This window comes from Budorcas taxicolor, chromosome 19 (assembly GCF_023091745.1).
Source record: "Budorcas taxicolor isolate Tak-1 chromosome 19, Takin1.1, whole genome shotgun sequence".
Lineage (NCBI taxonomy): Eukaryota > Metazoa > Chordata > Mammalia > Artiodactyla > Bovidae > Budorcas > Budorcas taxicolor.
In genome coordinates, this window is record NC_068928.1 from 33,986,172 (window position 1) to 34,007,659 (window position 21,488).

Genomic DNA, 21,488 nt, shown 5'->3' on the forward strand with positions numbered 1-21,488 from the left:
CACAGGTGCCACCTGCTGGGCATGCGTGGTACTGATGGCTTTCTGTGTTACGGGGAAATCTTACAGTAGGAGGGTGGTAGCAACCAGGTAGGGCTCACATGCGGCAGGTCACTACCCAGCATCCCACAGAGGCAGCCTGAGCCAGGGACCAAGAGCCAGAAGAAGACACTTGTAGCATGCCCAGAAGTGACAAGCGTGCAGGGTCATGCGGGTGGTCTGTTCCCGAGTTTGTGATGAGGGGATGGCAGTGTACAGAGGTGTTCCTTCACACCCTGAGGTCACACAGCAGTAGGTGGTCTTTGCTCAGACCTCATATCCAGCTACCTCCGTGTGGATCCCTTTGACTGTGGCCCAGGGACCACACCCCTCCCCGCTCCCCTAGGCCGGGAAACAGCTTGCCTGTCCTTGGCCTCTCCTCCTGGTGCCCTCCGGATCCTGCAACCCCGCCCCGGAGCATGTCCTACCTGGGAACAGCACGCGGCTGATCATGCCCGGCATGACGATCAGGCCCATGGGCAGCATCTTGAGATAGCTGGCCAGGATGGAGCCCCCCTTGGCGTGGTTCAGGTCCCGGGCGGACAGTGACCGCTGCACGATGACCTGGGGGCAGGGGAGGGGGTGAGTCCCAGCTGCCCCGGATTCCCCCTCTGCGGGGCTCAGGGAGTGTGTGAGATAGAAGCTGACCTGTCAGCCCTGGATGCACCCTCCCTGAGCCCTGACTGCACCCCTGCTGGTTGTCTGAGCATCTGGGGCCCAGGTTCTCTCCAGGACTCAGTCTTCCCATCTGTCAAGCAGAGAAGTGTTGGTCCTGCCCGGCCTGTCACTCCGGCAGTTGTCAGGGCTGGAGAAGACCATGGAGCGGTGTCAGCGACCACCCCCCCACAACCCTCCCGCCACCTCCTGCGTTGCATGAGAGGCCGGCAGGCTCGTGCACGTGTCAGGAGTAGACATTGGTTCCAGCTGTGTTTTGTGTCCCAGGCAGAGGTCTGGAGCTTTAGAACCTGGGTTTCGGGACGCTTGCATGTCAATTGTGGAAGGATCTAGAAGCTGCAACATGAGGGCAATTTTTCATGCAGCCGCAGGCGACGCCTATCTGGGCCTCAATTTCCAGATCTGCAGAACGGGAGGGGGTAGTTGGAACTGATGGCATCTGAGATCCTCCCAGTTCTGACACCACGATTCTACTTGTTAAGAACATGGGACTTTAAACAGCGTTACCAAGATGATTCACACACAGTTCAGCCACGTAAAGCATACGACTCCATGGTTTTTAGTATGTTCACAGTTGTGCAGTCTATAACTTTTAAATGCAAGTATTTTTTGGTTGCTATTCTACAGTTTAAATTACTTCCTGCAGTTCAGAAGTAGAAATTCTTTGTGATTTTCACTTATTTTTCAAACACACGAGTTTGACAAGTGGCTCCTAGCAGTTGCCTCTGACATGGCTGTTGTTGAAGCAATTAATTACAGGGTCCCAGTCAGGATGAGCTCTAAAATAGATGTTTTCCTGCTAAATCAGGCGGGGACAGAGCAATTTACAAAGCTCTAAGGGTGCAGCCAATGGAATCCACTAGAACATTCCTTGGGTTCACTTGGTGACTCCACCCTCCCTGGCTCATCCTCCAGCACCTTTTCATCAACTGAAGAAAATTACCTATGTTAATATCAAAGCAAAGGGGCAGGAAGGACACACGTGGGAAATAGAGGTTTGCAGACTGTTTTTTTGTTTTTTATCTTTGGCTGTGCTGGGTCTTCATTGCTGTGCTTGGGTTTTCTCTAGTTGAGGCGAGACGGGGGCTACTCTTGTTGCAGAGCACAGGCTCTAGGCGCATGGGCCTCAGGCACAGGCTTAGTTGCTCCACAGCATGTGGGATCTTCCTGGACCAGGGATTGAACCTGTGTTTCCTGCATTGGCAGGTGGATTCCTTACCACTGGCCAGCAGGGAAGCCCCTATAGCCTGTTTTTCACCAAGGACCTCAGGTGCTTCCCCCCATGTGATCTTTCTCCATCTTTTCCCAGGTTCTTGCTTGGGTGAAGGTATTAAGTACCTAGTAGTTAGGTGCCTACTGGTCCTCACTTGATCTAATGTCTGCTGCTTGGGGACAGTTAACATCCTGGGGAGCAAGTGCAGAATCACAGTGTTGTGCATAGGCATGGACACAGCCTTTGTTTTAGGGTAAACCTTTGCTTTGATGAAAGTGGATTTTCTAAAGACTAGAAATTGCAAATGTCCATCCTAGAGGCCTCTAGGTGCCCATTTGGGTTTGGCGCCCTTAAGAGATACTGTCATGAGCTTCTTCAGAGGTTCCTCTAAACATCTCAGAAAATGCCCTGAAGATTGTAAACTTGCTCGATAAAGGAGCTGTGGATCAGAGATGGTGATCCCTGAAAATTTAGGCTTCGGTGCAATTTTCTTGTTATAGTCACCTCAAGATCCAAAAGTGAAAGCATGTCCTTGGAGGCATACTCACACATACTAACTGTGGAAGCCTATCCCATACAGACTGAACAGCGCATGGACGGTGGCTGAGCTGCATACAGAAATAGAACTTTGGGACTTCCCTGGTGGGCCAGTAGTTAGCCCTGGGTTCAGGCCCTGGCTGAGGAACTAAGATCCCACAAGCCTTGTGGCTCGACCAATAGAAAAAAAATATAGTACTCTGATCCACGACCTGCGGCAACCTGCCTGGGAAACCACTGCCCTGATGTCTCTCAGAGGCAGGCGGGAAGGCAGATGGCTGTTTCCAGCACCCGCCCAGGAAGCTGCACGGTGACTTTGTAACGATCAGCCCCAGGTGACCAGGACCTAATTAATAACTGGCAGCCTCTCTAACTGTTGTCTCCAACTCATCCCTCCACCCTGACCGTTCTCACAGGCGTCCCGTTTCAGTCCCTGCCTCCTGCGTCCCCAGGCTGGTGGCCTCCTGTCAGTGCCCGCCCCCCCCAGCTTCCCCTCTGTGCCTCTGAGAGGCTTCCCCTCCTCTGCTTGTCTCGGAGTTTCTGCCAAATGTGAGGGACGGGAGCCACCTCCCCTGCTGCAGCTCAGAATAAACTGCCTTTGCTTTTCTTAAAACATGGCCGGTGCCAGGCTGGCAGCACGGGGGCTGCAGGGCAGGCTGGTTCCACCCCCTCTCCACCAGCTCTGACTTGGGACAGTCCATTCCTCGCTTTGGGCCTCAGTTTCCCTGTCTGCAGTGAGGGGTGAGCTGTGGTTCTCTGTAGACCCTCCCCTTGATGTCCTGTGATTACGAGAGCTGGGGCTGCACTCTTCACAGGAGCATTTCCCTGAATCCCTGCCGTCTTCTGTGATTTCACTCCATACTCTCTCGGTGGCCAGGCCCAGGTTGGGGGCGGGACAGTCATGGTTGCCCCACTCCACAGCTGGAGAAGTGGTGCCCCCATAGCCCAGGTCAGGACCACCGCCCCGTCCCCAGCAGCATCAGCACCGCTGCCACACAGGCCCCGCCTGAGGCTGCTCCCTCTCCCTGCTCAGCCACGGGACTGCGCCGAAGTGCTGTGTCCTCGCCTGCAAGGTGGGATGTGACCCCCGACCCTCACGGTTCCTGCACATCCTGGATGAGGCCGCTTGTGGACCGCCAAGCCCAGTTCTGGCTGACTGGTGGCGAGTCATGGAGGGCGGGCGTCTCTCAGGGTCACCACAGGATCACCCGTGGCCCTGTGCTGGCCCAGGAGCATTTAGATGCTCGGTTGTGAGATGGGGACAAGAGAGGAGCTCATGGGAACGAGGGTGACAGGGGCTGTGCACTCAACACGGCACCTGGTCCGCAGCAGATCCTGGAGGTTGTGGCCTCTGCAGACAGACCCAGCTGCTGCCCAAGAGGGACGGTCCATCTGAAACTGCAGCTGCGACGGGACCAAGTGTGCTCCAGCGCCGCTGGAGTAGGCAGGCCCAGGGCCCTTCCTGTCTGTGTGCCTGCCTGCTGTGCAGACGAGCAGCTGCAGTGGGAGGGCACGGCAACCCCCAGAGAGGAGTCCAGTGCCTGGCCAGCCCCCACCTCCCGTTTCATTGCTTTAGTTGGGTTCTGAGTGTCACCTACACGCTGCGGCCGAGCTGGGAGACTCTGAAATGTCTGAAGAAGGTGAAAAGCATTCATGGCCCCAGCACACAGAGCTGCTATGTGGCGCTGACCACACCGTGGGGCTGTCTGGATCAGGGGCTGAGTAGGACCCAGTGGACTGGTACCTGCGTGGTTGGGGATCTGGTCCGAGGCCCAGTGGTTCCCTGGGTAGACCCAGCCTGAGCAGGAGGGGGACAGGGAGGTCGGGCTGAGGCCAGGCATGGCCCCAAGCTGCTGGCACTCTGGACCTCCATGGGGTCAGCAGTGCCTCTGCCTCCCCATGTGACCTTCTTATCCAGGAAGGGGGCTGATCCAGCCCTGACCTCCAGGCCAGGCTGTGTGCTGACTCACTCGGCCTTCATGGGAGAATCTCCTGAGTGCTGTCCCACCCTTGGACGCAGGGCCATGCCAGGCCCACGCTGAGCGAGGAGGGAATGAGAGGTGCCTGGTGAGGAAGGGGCTGCGACTGGTTCACAGGGCTGCTAGGCACCCCCTGCCCACCCTCCACTGCTGGCCTTTCATCCAGACCCTCACTCAACTGGGCCGGGCCTCAGTCCTCCCAGGTGCTGGGCAGACGCCTGCAGTGGGTACAGCCTACAGGGACTCTTGGGCATGTGACCATGTCATGTCACATGTCACTTATCACAGGTGGGGAAACGAGGCCCAGGATCCTTCCCACCTGGATTGCGTCCCACAGTCACAGCCCAGACAGGGTCTCCTGGCGAGCACATGGAACACCTACACCTGGGAGATGCAGATTACCCCTCACCGGCTGGCACCCAGCCTGGCCTCAGTGTCCCGTCCTGTGGATGGACTGCCGGGTCTGCCTCCCAGGAAGTCTGTCCCCGTTCACTCCACTGTGACTGGCTGGGTCGACTCCCGGCCAGGTGGCCTCACTTCCATGGTGGGGTCCTCGGGCCATGGTCCAGAATCAAGGACAGTGGTGAGGCCAGTGCCCCTGAGGGCCCCTCCCACCCGAGAGCTGCCTGAAGGTACCCACAGCCCTCAGGCAGGCAGGGCATCATCTGCTTCTGCCCAGGGAAGGAGCGTGGCCCCCTGAGGCCACCTGGTGCCAGCTTGGGAGGGGGACCCCGCCCCTAGGCACCAGAGACCTGGCCCAGGTGGAGGCCTATCTGACCCCTTACAGATGGGGGAGGTGGGCAGGGGCTTGGGGAGGAGCAGGCGCTGGCCTTGATATGACCATAAGGGCAGGATCACTCCCGTAGTACCTGTGGGGAAACAGGCACGGAGGAGGGAAGGAAATGTGTCCAGGACCCCCAGCTAGGGGTGGGGCAGGGCCAGAGAGCAAAACCAGGCATGCTCGCTGCAGGCCAGAGCCCTCACGAAGGGATGGAGCTGCCTCCAGGCCCCTGGTCTCACCTGTCTGCTCTCTCTCCACCAGGGCCAGCGGTTTCACCACTACGGAGCCCCTGCCTCGGGCACCAGGGAGAAAGACGGCTTCCCGTGGCCATTGAGGACCCTGGGACCCCCGCGGTTCCGCCCCACTGCCGATGGCACCCAGAGCTCCAGCAGGAAAGCAGGCCCAGCTGTGGCAAGCCCCCAGCACTGGCAGGCCAAGAGCGGCCCAGGGCCCCGCATGTTGCCGGGTCCTGGGAGCCCAAGGCCGGCCCGAAATGCCAGTGCCCTGGCCAACAGCAGGGCCACCGAGGAACACCCCAGCCCCTTGGGAATCCCGTACTCCAAACTGTCCCAGTCAAAGCACCTGAAGGCCAGGACGGGTAGCAGCCAGTGGGCCCCATCTGACTCTAAACGGCGAGCCCACGCCCCCCAGGACCGCAAGGACCCCTAGCACCCCGTGCCCGGGCCACACCGTCCATGGCCTCTGCCCAGCCTGGGCTCACTGTGCAGGGGTTCCTGGGCCACCCGCACCTCCACAGTCACCCTGGAAGGCAGGAATGGGGGAGGGCGGTGACATGGACCCTCACCTGGTCAGTGCACCAGTACCAGGCGGCCATGATGGTCAGGCCGAAGGTCATCCCAGTCCACGGGAGGTCCCCAGTGTAGGGGTCTCGGAACATGTGCATGGCGTCTGCCCGGGGCACGTGACACGTGGTATTGGAGATGGTCCTGGATGGGACAGCCCGGGCGTAGGCCTCTGCCAGCTGCTCGTACCCGCCAATCTGCTCGAAAGCTGCAGGGGCGGGTGGGATGGTGATGGTCAATGGCTGGCGGCTGTGATTCCCAGCCCCACTGCCCTCGTCTCACAAATAACTCAGGAGTCTCACAAGTACAGGAGACTCAGCTTTTTCCCATTACCTTTCCGAATGTCTGGAAAGGTGTGGAGATAGAGGGTTTTTTTAAAAAAGTGAATTCAAAAGACTATTTTATTTGTATTTAAAGTAATAATATTAAAGGAACATTTTGCACGTGGGCACCCCATGTCCTGCAGCCTCTGGATGCCCGTCGGTCAGGAGGGGGCCCCCTGCTAGGCTCACAGTCGACTCGAGGACGCAGCCGCATCTTTTCCTTGGCACTTGAGGACTTTCCCCGGTAGTCGGAAGGGCTAATGTCCTGACCCAGGGGCTTCCAAAAGATGAGACTTTGGTGGAGCTGAGAGTGGCTGGGGGGAGGGTGGGTGTGGCTCTGAGACGGGAAACAGGGTCCCGAGAGGGCAGGGGAGCCACCAAGGCCACACTGCCAGCTAGCTGGCCGGAGCCGAGATCACATTCACCACTCACTGTTCTTTGTCTGCCCTGGGGTCTGGGCCAAAAGTGAAAGTTGTGCCCAATTCTGTGACCCCCATGGACTATACAGTCCATGGAATTCTCCAGGCCAGAATACTGGAGTGGGTAGCCTTTCCCTTCTCCAGGGGAATCTTCTCAACCCAGGGATTGAACCCAGGTCTCCCGCATTGCAGGAGGATTCTTTACCAGCTGAGACACCAGGGAAGCCTGTGGCTTTTGCTTTGTCTGTGATCACTGCCCCACCATCCCTAACCAGACTGGGCCTGGCTGCCCAGGTGCTTTCCTGCAGTGGGCTCTGGGGACACAGGCCCCTGGTCTGTGAGGAGGCAGGTACACAAAGCCCAGACAGCCCCAGGCCCCACTCCCCACCCCCTCCCCACAGCCCTCAGCATCATTCCCACCCGGAGCCCAGGCCAGGCCAAGGTGAGCGCTCAGAGCAAAGGTACAGACACTAAACAAGGGTCCTAGAGTCTGAGTCTGGAAGAGACTGCAAAGGCCTCTGTTTGCCCTCTATGGGCTCCTCCTGGCTCTGCTTGCATGCTTCCCAGGTTGAGGAGCTCACTACCTCTGGGACAGACCCCAAGCTTACCCCTGTTCCCCCTTCTTCCCACCCTGCCTTTGTCCTGCCTGCCACAGCACTTCTTGGGGTCTTGTACAAGGTTTCAAACAGTGGGGGCAGATGTCCAGGCAAGTACGTGGTCTCCCAGTGGTGTGGGGGCACACCACCCACAGCCCCACCTCCCATAACTGACCCAGCGTGGATATGGATGGCCCTGCCTCCTGCATCAGCTCTGCAGCCAAACACCAGCCGGCTTGAGCTGGTGACAGAAGTGCCACAGGGCAGCTGGGGCGAGAGGGGAACAGGCTTCTGCCACTCAGGGGAGGCTGGCAGGGGGCTGAGGGCCCCACAGCCTGGCCTCGTGGGGACACCCACCCCTAGTGCCGACATGGGGGCCTGCTACTGGATAGGCCCACGGCCCTCACCTTTGATCGTCAGGATCACGGCCCCCGCCACCATGACAAGCGTCTGCAGGGCGTCTGTGTAGATGACAGCAGTCAGGCCCCCTGCAAGTGGAGACGACAGAGCTAGAAGCGCCTGGCCTCGACGGGGGAGGAATGGGGAGGCAACCGAGCTCTGGGAGGGATAGCTGTCCCACACCCATGCCCCTTGCTCTTGCATAGGTGGATACAGCAACCAGGCCGGCTGAGCAGCTGCAGAGGCCCATGTGCCTGGCTCAAACTGGCCAGGTCCCAGGCTACGGGAGGAGGTGCCCTGAACCCCCACCAGCTAGCCTCCCAATTTCCCATGTGTCCCCGGGTGTTGCACCTGCAATGGTGTAAAGGGCCGTGATGGCGAGCATAATGACCGTGGACAGGTAGAAGTTCCAGCCCAAGCAGATGTGCACGAACAGGGCCCCCGCATACAGGTCGATCTGGAGAAGTGAAAGAAGCATGTGTAGAGGCCCAAGGTGACCCCAGGACCCAGAGCACCACGCGTCTGCCCAGTGGCCTTGGTGCCTCATTGACGAGGAAGGGGAGACCGCCTCACCCACCAGGGGCTGTCCTGAGCAGGGGTGCATCCTGGCTGTAGACAACGGTGGGCAGGGGACATTGCGGTTGTTAATAAAGTCCTAAGCGGCCTCTACCCACCAGGGAGCAGCTTGTTGTTCATTTTGGCTCCTGCCTGAGGATGGAGGAGAGTCCTGGAGGGCTTCCTGGGGGAGGAGTGGGTCTCAGAGAACAGGACCCTGTGTCTCAGTCTCCAGACCCACGTCTTTCTATGTAAAATGGGTCCCTATGGTCTGTTCCTTGTTAGGACCCTGTGTCTCAGTCTCCAGACCCACGTCTTTCTATGTAAAATGGGTCCCTATGGTCTGTTCCTTGTTAGGCAGGGCCCCCGAGAAGAGATCAGACTTACGCCAGGCCAGGCTGGGGGAACAGGGGGGCGCTCTTGCTTATTGAACCCTCCCCATGGGGTTGAAACTGAAACCAGGACCACGTCTCAGGCTGGAGCTTGTTTCCAGGGGCTGAACTGGACTCAGTCCTGCCATCCCAGACTCTGGGGAGCACAGGACAGTCAGGGCTCTGGGGTGAGCCTGAGAATATCAGTGCTGGAACAGGCCTTACAGACCACACACACACACCTTCACTGTGCAGTGGGTGCCTGGAAAAGGAGGGAGGACCCTGTTCTGCAGGACCTAGGGCCTAGACCAGGGGCCCCACCCCCCAAGTGTCCAAACCTGCTTCACGTCAGGAAGATACCCCAAAACACAGCCTGTGGGGCCAAGAGGCTTCTGAGAAGGCTGGGCAAGGCCACGGGTCAGCTGCCACATGGGGGACAGTCTGCGTGAGACCAGAACACCGGCCCAGCTAGGGGCCCAGCAGTTCTGCTGAAGTCAGGCTCTCAGACCCCTGCTTACCCAGGCTCCTCCCCTCCCCTCTCCTGGAGCAGAGACCAGCCAGTGTGGGGATGCTGACAAGCTGCTCTTCGAACAGTGGCCCCTCACTCTGCCCCCACCCCTGGCAGTGAGCCAGTGCAGCCCAAGCTGAGGAGCCCAGAGCTGTTGAATGTAAGAGCAGGAAGGTCTCTCCAAGCCCCACCCCTCTCACCCCGCTCCATCAGACCAGGAACAGGGAGGTGAAGGGACCTCCCCATGGTCAGGCCCTGGCAAGTATCAGAGATGGGAGTGGCCAGGCAATGGGAGCAGGGGGCTGGTTCTAGAAAGTAGAGGAGACACAGGTTCTATCCCTGGTCTGGGAAGATCCCATAGGCCTCAGGGCAACTAAGCCCGTGCACCACAACTACTGAGCCTGTGCTCTAGAGCCCGTGAGCTGCAACTGCTGAGCCTGCATGCCTAGAGCCTGTGCTCCACAACAAGAGAAGCCATGGCAGTGAGAAGCCCATGTCCTGCAACTAGAGAAAATCTGCACAGCAACCAAACTCCAGAACAGCCAAAGAAAGAAAAAAGACCCCTCCCCAGACCCGAGTCACCTCGGAAGGGAGCCCTGGTCTGTGTGCCCAGCCTTCAGGCTCTGCCTTTAAGCCCAAGTGACTCTGGTCACGCCAGACTGGCTGCTGTTCCATGCCCAGCACTTTGCTGCCTCCAGGCCTTAGCCCAGCCAGGTCCCTCCGTCTGGGAACGTCCCCGTATCTGCATCACTCAGGACTCAGCCTGCCCCCGATGCCCTGCTTCCCAAACTGCTCTGCAGCCCAGGGACTTCCTTCCGAGAGTAATGGTTGGGCGGCGGGGACAGCACAGGCATGGGTGTGGAGGTGGGACTCGGGGACCCTGCGCGGCCTCTGTAAAGGCTCCTGGTGCTGCTAGAGGCCAGGTAAGTGTGCAGTCAGCTGCAGGCTCCAGGTTGTCCCCCAGCCCCATCGGACCTCTCCTGCTGAATTCTGTCCTGGGGGCCCAGGCGAGCCACAGCTAGGTAGGAGCTAAGAGGCCTGGGTCTGTGACCCTGGTGAGCAGGTCACCTTACCTCCTGAGCCCCACGGACCCTGTCTATAAAGTTGGCGGGGGGGGGGGGGGTGTGGAGCACCACCAGCACGGTGCTCAGCCCCCACCAGCCCCCTGACCTCTGCAGACCCAGAGCAGGGGAAGCCAAGGTGGGGCAGGTGGGACCCCTGAGGGAGCCGCTCCACTCCACAGAGGGGGGCACAGGCGCATAGGTTTGAAGCAACTGGCTTCGAGCTCCTGAATGACCCAGGGCATCAGACCGGGTTTCTCTACTGTCTAGAGGTTAAGTGACCGGCCTGGAGCACACAGTGATGGAGCTCGGCTACCCTCCAGCCTTTAGGCCCCCTGGGGTCATTTGGCGGTTCTCTCTTCAGACTAGTGTCCCTGCCTGGGGCCGGCAGCAGGTGGGCCCTATGGTCTCTGAGCAGGCTGGAGCTGGGGTCAGTCCTGGACACATGGACACACAGGGCATTCCAGGGGCTCTGCCCAGTGGGGTCAGGGCCTCAGGGGCCCTGCTGGGCTCCAGAGCTGCAAATAGCTTCAGCCCAAAGCCTTGGTCAGGGGAACCCAGTCCCTCCAAGGCCTGGCCTGGCAATCAGTATTCCCCCTGCTTTCCTCCCACTTCATCCATGCAGCCCCAGCCTCAGTGCAGAAACCCCAGCCTTGACATCAGTGGGTTCCCTCCCATTTTATAGGTGGGTAAACTGAGTTACCTGGGGCTTCCCCAGTGGCGCTAGTGGTAAAGAATCCACCAGCCAATGCAGGACATGAGGATTTGATCCCTGGGTCTGGAAGATACCTTGGAGAAAGCAATGGCAACCCACTCCAGTATTCTTGCCTGGAGAATCCCATGGACAGAGGAGCCTGGTGAGCTACAGTCCGTGGGGTTACAGAGAGTCGGACATGACTGAGCGAATGAATGATGACAACTGAGTCACCTCATCACAAAGTGGAGCAGTGATCAGCCCTCTGGGCTCCAACCATGGTCTCTGCCTGATTCACCATGACCACTCCCTAGGTCTCCATTGTCTTGTCTGTAAACAGGGCTGTGCACAAAGTGTCCTCTAAGGACTCTCCCCATTTACTCCCCCACTGTTCTGGACACCCTGCCCAGGCTCTGAGTGTGAGATGTGAACTCTGCCTCAGAGCCACCAATAGGACAAATGGGCTGGGGGACCCTTACGCCCAGAGGTTGGCCTTGGCAGACCCCACCCTGGCCCCTCGCCTCTCACCCCTGTCTGCTCAAGTGCATCCTCCGGTGGGGGAGGATGGCGGCACTAACACAAGCCTGACGTCCCCTGCGCAAAGCCCCTGGGCCCCTTGGGCACTCAGATCCCTTCCTCACCTCTCACCAGCCCTCTGGCCTGGGATGGGAGGGGCCCCCGAGAGCGACATGCAGCCTCGGTCTGGCTGTGTGACTGCTGGTCAGTCCCAGGCCCACTGCTCCCTGTCACCCCCAACCGCCTCCTCCTCTGGTCCTGAGGTGTCTGACCCCTGGGGTCTGAGCCCCCCGCCATGACCACCCCCAAAGCATCCCACACCACCCCTGCCTCCTTGGCATTTGCCCTCCCCATCAGCATCCTTTTCTCCACTAGACCCCGGCTCTGCGCTACCCAGCAGGAACGCTGCCTTCTCTTCTGAGGTCCATCCCCTGTGTTACATCTGCACCCCCGCACCGTTCTGAGTCCCTGCTTCCCGAGGGGCGGGGGGCTCAGGAGGGGCAGGAGAGGGAGGAGGAAGCACATGGAAGCTGTCCTGGAGGGCAGCAGCGCCCCCTCCAGGAGAAAGCCCTGGGGAGTCCCTCTTAGGAGAAAAGGCGGGGCCTGCTTACTAACCAACCCCCCTCCGAAACCCACTCCCACCCAGCAGGGGCCTGGCAACCCAGGTGGAGGCCTGGCCGAGGCGAGGCTCCCGGGGCTCCCGGGGCTCCCAGGGTAGTGGAGGAGGAAGCCCTGGACACCCTGCAGAAGCTGCCAGGCAGGAGGGAGGAACCAGGCTCCGTCTGTGCAGGGACCGCTGTCCACCTCTGAGCCTTGCCAGAGCTGGAGCGGCTGGATGGCCTCTGGGGACAGGCTGGTGATGGGGATTCAGAAGGGAGAACACAGGCCTGGAGTGGCCATGGAGGCCCCATGGGCTTGGGACCAGCTCCCCCAATCCTGGCCTCAGTCTCCCTCCCTGTGAGACCCAGGGTGTGGACATGATGTGCCCAGCCAGGCCCCCCAGGGAAAGGGGGGTCAGCCTGGCAGTGGAGCTGACAGCCACTTGCCACCTTGGGCCAGAGACAGAAGGCTCTGGGCGCCCCCTAGTGGGCACTCCTGGCTGGCCAGAACCGGGACCCAGAGCCCAGACAAGAACCCAGGGGCAAAGCAGGAGTCACAGGGCTGCATTCTGCCCCCTCCCAGGACTCTGGTGCAGCTCTGTGATCCTGGGCAAGTCAATGCGCCTCTCTGGGCCTTGGTCTCCCCAGCTGTCAGACAAGGAAGAGGCAGATCAGGAGCTGTCAGGTCGCTTTGAGGGCCCCAGAGCAGGGATGTTCCGGCTAAGCTGGCCAGAAGCTGGTGGGGGAAGAGGTGGCTCACCGATATCTTGGTGAAGACAGACAGCAGCAGCGACAGGACAGACAGGTACATGCGAATCCGCTGGCCCCCGTAGCGCTTCTGCATGTATTCAGGCATGGTGACGATCTAGGGGCACAGGCCGCGGGGCTAAGCTCACTGCTGCAAGGCCACAGCTAGCAATTGGGCCGGGAGCATCTCACAGCCCCAGCACCAGGCCTAGAATTCTAGGCTTACACTTCCAATCACATGGTGAGGGGCTTAGGCTCGGCCGTAGCAGGCTGAGACTGGAGGGATGCATGGGGGGCTGTGGCTGGGGGCAGGGGACAAGTTGGAAGGCTGTTATAACAAATCCAGGTGAGCTCTGGCTAGATGGGGAAGTATGAGACTGAGACATCCAGGAAATGTGAACCACCGGGCTTAGTGACGCCGGCTGGGACTAAAGAAGCGCCACAATTGAGGATGCGACTTGCAGCCCAGGTGTGCAGCCTGTGTGCTCAGGTAGATGGAGCATCCTCCTCCAGATGCAACAGGCAGGTACAGTAGAGACCAACAGACAAGGCACCTGGGCTGAGGGCCCAGGGGACCTGACTCCATGGGTTGATACGAACGTTAATCAGGACTAGAAACAAACCCAGAGCTGAGACTTATGGCTTCACTTACCAACTCATGTGCGAAGCCAGGGGTCCTGCCCATCGCCACCACCCACTCCACCCCAGGCCCAGCTGTTCCAAGGCCCCCAGCTGGGCTGTCCCTGATCAGACTCACCTCCGAGGAGAGGTAGATGGGCACAAACACCCATGCCAGGGCCAGCAGCACATAGGTAGCCTGCGGGGGACCGAGGCAGGTAAGGATAGGGACATATAGGGTCAAGAACTGTCCTCACCTCCTCTCTGCAGCCCTGAACACTAAGGATGATGGCCGAGGCTCAGGGCTCCCTGCCTGCAGCATTCCGTAGACCCGACTTCCCCATCAACCCTGCCTGCCTGGATCTTGGCCTTCCGGGTTCCTGGGTACTGCCCCTGGCCATGGAGGGGTGGGCTCTGATGAGCACCATCTAGCACCTATCAAGGTTGCTGCCTACCCCACCCCACTCTCACCCACAGCGGACACCCTCCTCTGGAGCTCACATTCCACTCGAAGCCGGCCACCGCCAAGCCTCCAGCCGCTCCCGAGCCCGCCAGTCCAATGAAGAGGCCCGAACCCTCGCTGCTAGCAAAGAGGGAGGCTCCAATCTGGAGGAGAGAGAGGGGAGGAGCTAGCATCAACCCTGCCCTCTCCATGCCTTCTACCACCTGCCCCCCCACCACCGCTCAGGGACCCCTGCCGGCCTAGGCCCCATCTCTGCCTCCTTGGCCCGGCCTGGGGTTGACCCTGGGTGTGAGGAGGACACAGGCAGTGACGGCAGGGATGCAGATGCAGGCTGACCTAGGGGTCAGATGTGGCCCCCGTGCAAGGAGGGGTGGGAGGGGTTGGGGGCACTCACCGGCCACCACGTCATGTCCCGGCCGGCCAGGAAATAGCCGCTCACTGTGTTCCTGCTGGCCCGGCAGGAGGACTGCAAAGACAGGGGCAGGAACTGGAGCCTTCGCTGGGCCAGAGGCAGGGAAGAATGGGCTGCTACTGCGGGAAATAGTGCACTGGCTCCCCAGAGAGTGGGACACACAGGTGAGCCCAAGACCCAGCAGTTACATCCCGGCTACATCTGGGAGAGCTGAGAGCAGGTGCTTGGATGACCCCCACAGGGCTGCTCACAGCTGTGTAATGCACCGCATCCTGAGGGTGGAAGCAACCTGAAGGCTCATCAGCTAATGGATGGATGGACGGATGAACAAACGTGCAGCCACACCACAGACCATCGCCCAGCCGCCAAGAGGAAGAGGCACCACTACTTGCTGAAACACGAGTCCATCAACATGCAGGCCTGGTTCTCCCAGACTTCACCTGCCTGCTCTCTGCTGCCCAGATGGTCAGGATGACTAAGCTGGTTTGTCTGGGCCCACCACTCGAAGCTTCTGATATGACTGCTGGCTGCCTGTCCCACTACACCCCCCTGACCTCTGCTTTCTCTCTGTGCTCATGATCCAGCCACACTGAACAGAGTACAGTCTGAGGACTCTCACCATCTTGCCAGGATGGCCACGTCCAGCTGCATAGGTGGTGCACTGCACAACCTCCGGAGCCACCCTGGTCTTAGCCCCTGCTTTTCTCTGTCGTGTTCTCTTATCCTCAAGGATGTAATAGATGTTGCCAACGGCCTTCTCACATCATTTTCCCTTCCTACAAGGGCCTCATCTTTCCCAGTGGTTGACTGAGTGGTCCTGACTCACTCCAGCTCCAGGGGTCCCAAGCCACCTAAGTCACAGAGCCTGTCCCATTCCTCATGTACTCTGCATGTACTCAGATGTACTCTGCATGTAAGTTAAATAAACAGGGTGACAATATACAGCCTTAATGCACTCCTTTCCCAATTTTGAACTAGTCCATTGTTCCATGTCCAGTCCTAACTGTTGTTTCTTGACCTGCATACAGGTTTCTCAGGAGGCAGGTAAGGTGGTCTGATATTCCCAACTCTTTAAGAATTTTCCACAGTTTGTTGTGAGCCACACAGTCAAAGGCTTTAGTATAGCCAATGAAGCAGAAATAGATGTTTTTCTGGAATTCTCTTGGTTTCTCTATGATCCAACAGGTGTTGGCAATTTGATCTCTGGTTCCTCTGCCTTTTCTGAATCCAGCTTGTACATCTGGAATTTCTTGGTTCATGTACTGTTGAAGCCTAACTTGAAGGATTTTGAGCATGACCTTGCTAGCATGTGAAATGAGCACAATTGTCTGGTAGTTTGAACATTCTTTGGTATTTCCCTTCTTTGGGATTGAAATGAAAACTGACCTTTTCCAGTCCTGTGGCCACTGTTGAGTTTTCCAAATTTGCTGGCATATTGAGTGTACCACTTTAACAGCATCATCTTTTAGGATGTGAAGTAGCTCAGCTGGCATTCCATCACCTCCACTAGCTTTGTTCATAGCAGTGCTTCCTAAGGCCCACTTGACTTCACACTCCAGGACGTCTGGCTCTAGGTGAGTCACCACACTGTTGTAGTTATCTGGGTCATTAAGACCAGGAAATAAATTAATAAATAGTAATGATAATATTTTTTTAAAAGAAAGCCTCCACTGCAAGGGCCCCTCCTCTGACCCCCAGCACGGTGCTCCCAAGAACACAGCACACTATGGTTGGAATGGATTTTCACATCCACTGGGCTCTTGCGCTCCTTGGAACAGCTGTGAGAGGTGAGTGTACAGATCTATGGGGTGTGTTTGAGGAAATAGGAGGTTAAGTAACTGTTCCCAGAACACACAGACCCAACTTTCCTGACACTCAGCACTGGGCTGCCTGAGAGTTACTATTTAATCACAGGAGAATGAATTCCAGTCACTGCGGCTGTTACTGCCACCAGCCCCTCCTCTGCCTCCACCATCATCTCCACCGCCCCCCCCACCCACCGCCTCCACCTCTAGCTCCACCACTTGCACTTTCTACTACAGGATCGACAGCAGCAGCAGGGTCCCTTACATGTGGTCACCTCAGGTAGAAGACCTCTCCCATTTGGGAATGTGGGACCTAGGACCAGGCAGGTGATACATGTCTTACAGATAAAGACCCTGAAGGTCAAAAAGCTGAGCAACTTCCAAGGATTCTAGAACTGGGGCCATGGCCAGAGAAGATAAGAGGGGCCCCTCGTTCTCCAGCAGGAGAGGAAGACCACTGCCAGTCAGGGCTCAGGGGTGCCAGCCGGGCGAGCTCTGGAGACAAGACTGGCTGGCTTGCGTCCACCTCCCACCCAGGAGTAGGAGTAGATGGAGGAGGCCCTCCCCTCTGGGCAGGGTCCTGGGTTCAGTGCCCAAGTCCCTGCCCCCTGAAGCCCTGGGGTTCACCTGCAATGGGCCTGAGGGGTGCAAGGCGCACAGCATCTGCATAGCGGTGGCCCCGCTGCTGCTGGAGCCTGTGGTGACCTAAAGCCCTTCTCTCTTCTCAAAGGCCGAAGAAACTGGCTTATGAACTAGGCAAGGTTGGCGGACACAGCGTTGTTAAAACAGAGACCCCAAGGCCCTGCATGCCACTGCCCCACCCTGGATTTGGCTCAGCTGGTGTGGGCGCAGCCAAGAACACTTGTGATTCTGTCAGGCCATCTGACACCGGAGGGGAGGCCAGAAGACTGCGCGCTGTGCCAAGCGCCCAGCTTATCAGCCGCACAGAAGCCCCCAGCGTCCTGCTCGACCTGCCCTTAGAGATACTTCCTGTTCCTCACTTTAGAGACTTGAGAATCTGTCGCCAAAGAGAGAAAGGGGCTTGGTCAAGGTCTCTGGCAAATCTCCCCGAGGCTGGGAGGGGGGCCCAAGGGCATCAGGCCTCCAGAGAGAGGATGCCATGCCCAGGGACATCCCAGATGGTTCCCACGCCCCAGCGCCCGCCCCAGCCTGTGCCACCACTGTCCTCTCACCCATATGCCCACGGCCACGTTCAGGGCAAAATACACGGTGATGATGGCAATGTCCACTGTGGTCAGTTGCGGCCTGGGGGTATGGGGGTCGCTGGTGGAGTTGTCCACAGCCATCCTGCAGCAGGGCCGGCTCTGAGCGAGTGGGACTGAGGGCTGGACCAGAGCAGAGGGCTTCCTGGCAGGCAGTAAATTTATGATTAAACCAGCACGGCGGTGACATTCCAGCCCACGGTGCACGCTTCAAAGTGCAGCTGGGTCTTCTCCACCCTACCCCCTCCCCTGCCCCGTGGGGACCGCTGGGGGAGGGGCACCTCTTTACACACAAAGGAGACTTGGGAAATGTAAAGGGGTCTAGTGGACCCAGAGGAACCAGAGTTGTCCCAGAAAGAAAGGGCTTGTTACCGAATGCATGCAATTCAGGTAAGGAGCAGGAGGGTTGGGGGCAAATGCCCCTCCTCTGGGGATACTGCCAAGACAGTATCCCTTGGCAGTGACTTGCATCTCTTGGGTCACTTCCAGCCACAGCAGTCCTGGTCCTAGAACATGCTCTGTTGGACACTAGAGGCTTGTCACCACATTTCCTGTCCTCTTTTCTAGACCAGGCCCAAGAGCCCCTTCCTGATCATCCCCTTGGGTCCCCTTGTCTCCCAGCACCACAGATACTGGGCCCCACATTGAGCAAGCATCTGCCAGAGGCTGGGCCATGCTTAACCTTTCTGCTCACTGACCCGTTCTGCGCTCAGAGTAAGTGCTGTGGGTCACAGTCAGGGAAGGAGGCGGAAGGGTGGCCACCTGCCTCCATCCAGCCACTTGAGGGCCAGAGCTGGGCTTCGGCCCCGTACCCAACCCCAGATGCTCCCCAGTGGTGGCAGTGATGGCTTGGGTCCACTATGTCCCTCCTGCTCAGATGCTTGCTCACTGATTAAATCAGTGTGTGCAGCTGGGCAGCTCTCGGTGACATGGCCCATGGCTTCACAGAGCATTTGGAGTTTACCCTGACATGCAGCCCTTCCAGAAGTGTTAATGAGTGAGTGGCTGGCACTGGGAACACGGGCTTGCAAAGCCAACCGTGACTGTTACTTGGTAACCGAGGCGGAGGGTTTGAAGATTAATCCCCCTCACATGCAGGACTCGACTGGGAAGAAGTAAGTCACTGTTTACGGTAGACTCAGGCAGGCCCAGACCATCCTCCCCAGCCACCCTCACCTTCAGCCAGCTAGGTTCTCAGATGTCTTACTCATTGTTGGAAATGCATCGTGACTCAAAAGGTCACTTCATACCACAGAGGGACCCAACTGGGTAATGTCCAGATTTATTAAACTGGTCTCCTAAAGAGAAAGTAGTTGAAAGAACAGCCTTTGGTCCCCTCTCCATAGCCTGGGTCTCAGAAGGAAATATACCACTTAGACAGAGTCCTCCACTCCCTCCACTGTCTGATCAAAAGACCTGAGGAGAGACGGCTGACATGAGCTGATGGATGGGGCCAGGGGGAGGGTGGCAGGGGAGGGAATGGAGAAGAAATTCCACACGGCAGTCCAATGGCAGTCTACACTCTCCTCCAGCCTCCCCTGACCACACTCACAGATCCAACTCCTCTGGGCCAGCTCACCCAGGACAGGAAGACAAACAGCTGTCCAGCCAAAAAGTCACAACTGGTGACTGCACATGGACACACCATCACCATCCAGAGTCCAGAGTTTACATTAGGGTTTATTCTTGCTGTTGTGTGTTCCATGGAGAAGGCAATGGCACCCCACTCCAGTACTCTTGCCTGGAAAATCCCATAGATGGAGGAGCCTGGTAGGCTTCGGTCCATGGGGTTGCTAAGAGTTGGACATGACTGAGCGACTTCACTTTCACTTTTCACTTTCATACATTGAAGGAAACGGCAACCCACTCCAGTGTTCTTGCCTGGAGAATCCCAGGGACGGGGGAGCCCGGTGGGCTGCGTCTCTGGGGTCACACAGAGTCGGACACAACTGAAGCGACTTAGCAGCATGATGACACACATCCATCATTACAGTATCACAGAGCATCTTCACAGCCCTAAAAATCTAGGCTCTGTGTATTACTCTCTCCATTTCCCCACCAACACTTGATCTCTTAGTGTCCACAGTTTTATCTTCTCCAGACCGTCATATAGTTGGAATTACATAGTATATAGCTTTTTTAGGGGAGAAGGCAATGGCACCCCACTCCAGTACTCTTGCCTGGAAAATCCCATGGATGGAGGAGCCTGGTAGGCTGCAGTCCATGGGGTCACTGAGAGTTGGACACGACTGAGCGACTTCCCTTTCACTTTTCACTTTCATGCATTGAAGGAAATGGCAACCCACTCCAGTGTTCTTGCCTGGAGAATCCCAGGGACAGGGGAGCCTGGTGGGCTGCCATCTATGGGGTCGCACAGAGTCGGACACGACTGAAGTGACTTAGCAGCAGCAGCTTTTTTAGATTGTCTTTCACTTATTAAGATTCATTTTAGTTTCCTCCACATTGTTTCATGGATTGATAATTCATTTCCTTCTGCTTGAATAATATTCCATTGTCTGAAGGCACCACAGTTTATCAGTTTACCTGCTGAAGGACATTTTGATGGGTTCCAAGTTTTGGCTATTATGAATAAAACTGCTATAAAACTCCATGTGCAGGTTTTTATGTGGACGTAAGTTTTTTACTCCTTTTAGTAGATACCAAGGAGCATGACTGCCGAATCACATGGTAAAAGTGTGTTTAGTTTTGCAGGACACTGCCCAACCATCTTCCCAAGCGGTCATTTCTGTATCCCCACCAGTGATGAATGAGCTCCTGCTGCTCCATCTTATCAGCATTCAATGCTCTCAGTGTCCCAGATGTCGGTCTAAGAAGTGTGCAGTGTTTCTCGTTGTTTTAACTTGTAGTTTCTTGATGGTATACGATTGAAGGCATCTCTTCATATGCTTCTTTACCATCTGTATACTTTTTTTAGTGAGGTGTCTGTAAGGTCTTTGGCCCTTTTTCCATATAAATTCAAAAGGTTTCCTGTCCCAAATGCCACAGAAAAATGGATCAAAATATGTGAACAAGTTTTAAGAAAAAAGAATTCTATCTGTTGACATTGATGTCTATTTAACTGATCAAAAACCAAAGTCCTATGACTTTGTCTTAGTGGAATTTCAATAACAACAAATCAATCCTGGAATTTTCTTTCTAAAAATCACCTAAATCTAAGCATATTGTAATCTCAGTTCCAAGTTTTACGGTTCACTTTCAATCACGTTTTTATTTTCTAATGGAGATTTAATTGTTCTTTTTACTAGTCCTTTATCAGGTGATTGTTTTCCAAAGACTTGTCCTAGTCTATGACGGGCCTTTTACTCTTAACACTGAGTATCATAGAGCAGAAGTTTTTAATTTTAGTGAATTCCAGTTTATCAATTCTTTTCTTTCATGGATCATCCTTTGGTGTCATATCTGAAAAAAAAACCATTGCCATAACCAAGGTCATCAAGATTTTCTTCTAGGAGTTTGACTTTTACATTTAAGTCTGCATTCCTTTTTTTTTTTTTCCCCTGCATGTGAATATCCAGTTATTGGTGGCTCAGATGGTAGAGAATCTGTCTGCAATGCCAGAGACTCAGGTTTGAGTCCTGGGTTGGGGAGATCCCCTGGAGAAGGGAATAGCTACCCACTCCAGTATTCTTGCCTGGAGAATTCCATGGACAGAGGAGCCTGGGGGGGCTACAGTCCATGGGGTCACAAAAAGCTTACATGACTGAGTGACTAACACTTTCACACTGTCATCCAGTTATTTAAGCCCCATTTGTTGAAAATATTTTTGGTCCACTGTGTTGCCTTTGGTCGTTTGTAAAGATTGGTTAACTATATTTCTGTGGGTCTGTTTATGAGCATTCTCTATTCTGTTCAACTGATCTGTCTTTTCAACAATATTTTGTTGTTGTTTTTGGCTTTGCCATAGGGCATGTGGGATCTTAAGTTCCCTGACCTGGGGTCAAACCCACACCCCCTGAAGTGGACATGCAGTCTTAAACCACTGGCCCACCCAGGAAGTCCCACCACACTCCTGATTATGGCAACTTTACAGCTGGCTTGAAGAGAGGTAATGTGAATATGTTCTTTTCCTTCAATTATTGCCTTGGCTATTCTGAATCTTCTACCTCTCCATGTAAACTTTAGAATCAGTTTGAC

General features: G+C 56.5%; 2 protein-coding genes across 3 annotated transcripts in view; one reads left to right on the plus strand and one right to left on the minus strand.

The window, feature by feature from the left end:
• FAM83G (family with sequence similarity 83 member G) overlaps positions 1-6,616 on the plus strand; it is a 28,880-nt gene extending 22,264 nt beyond the window's left edge. For both annotated transcript variants that reach the window (XM_052657150.1, XM_052657151.1), the window contains exon 5: positions 5,483-6,616. In XM_052657150.1, coding sequence (XP_052513110.1) covers positions 5,483-5,890 — 408 coding nt within the window. In that variant the 3' untranslated portion in view covers positions 5,891-6,616. The remainder of the gene's footprint in view (positions 1-5,482) is intronic.
• Positions 1-18,562, minus strand: part of SLC5A10 (solute carrier family 5 member 10) — a 56,351-nt gene extending 37,789 nt beyond the window's left edge. The window contains exons 1-10 of the mRNA XM_052657152.1: positions 18,510-18,562; positions 17,304-17,478; positions 14,288-14,359; positions 13,932-14,036; positions 13,570-13,629; positions 12,826-12,930; positions 8,113-8,218; positions 7,770-7,850; positions 6,027-6,232; positions 465-600 (exon numbers count right to left, since the gene is read on the minus strand). Of these exons, the coding sequence (XP_052513112.1) occupies positions 465-600; positions 6,027-6,232; positions 7,770-7,850; positions 8,113-8,218; positions 12,826-12,930; positions 13,570-13,629; positions 13,932-14,036; positions 14,288-14,359; positions 17,304-17,417 (985 nt within the window). The 5' untranslated portion in view covers positions 17,418-17,478; positions 18,510-18,562. The remainder of the gene's footprint in view (positions 1-464; positions 601-6,026; positions 6,233-7,769; positions 7,851-8,112; positions 8,219-12,825; positions 12,931-13,569; positions 13,630-13,931; positions 14,037-14,287; positions 14,360-17,303; positions 17,479-18,509) is intronic.
• Positions 18,563-21,488: the final 2,926 nt, after the last annotated feature.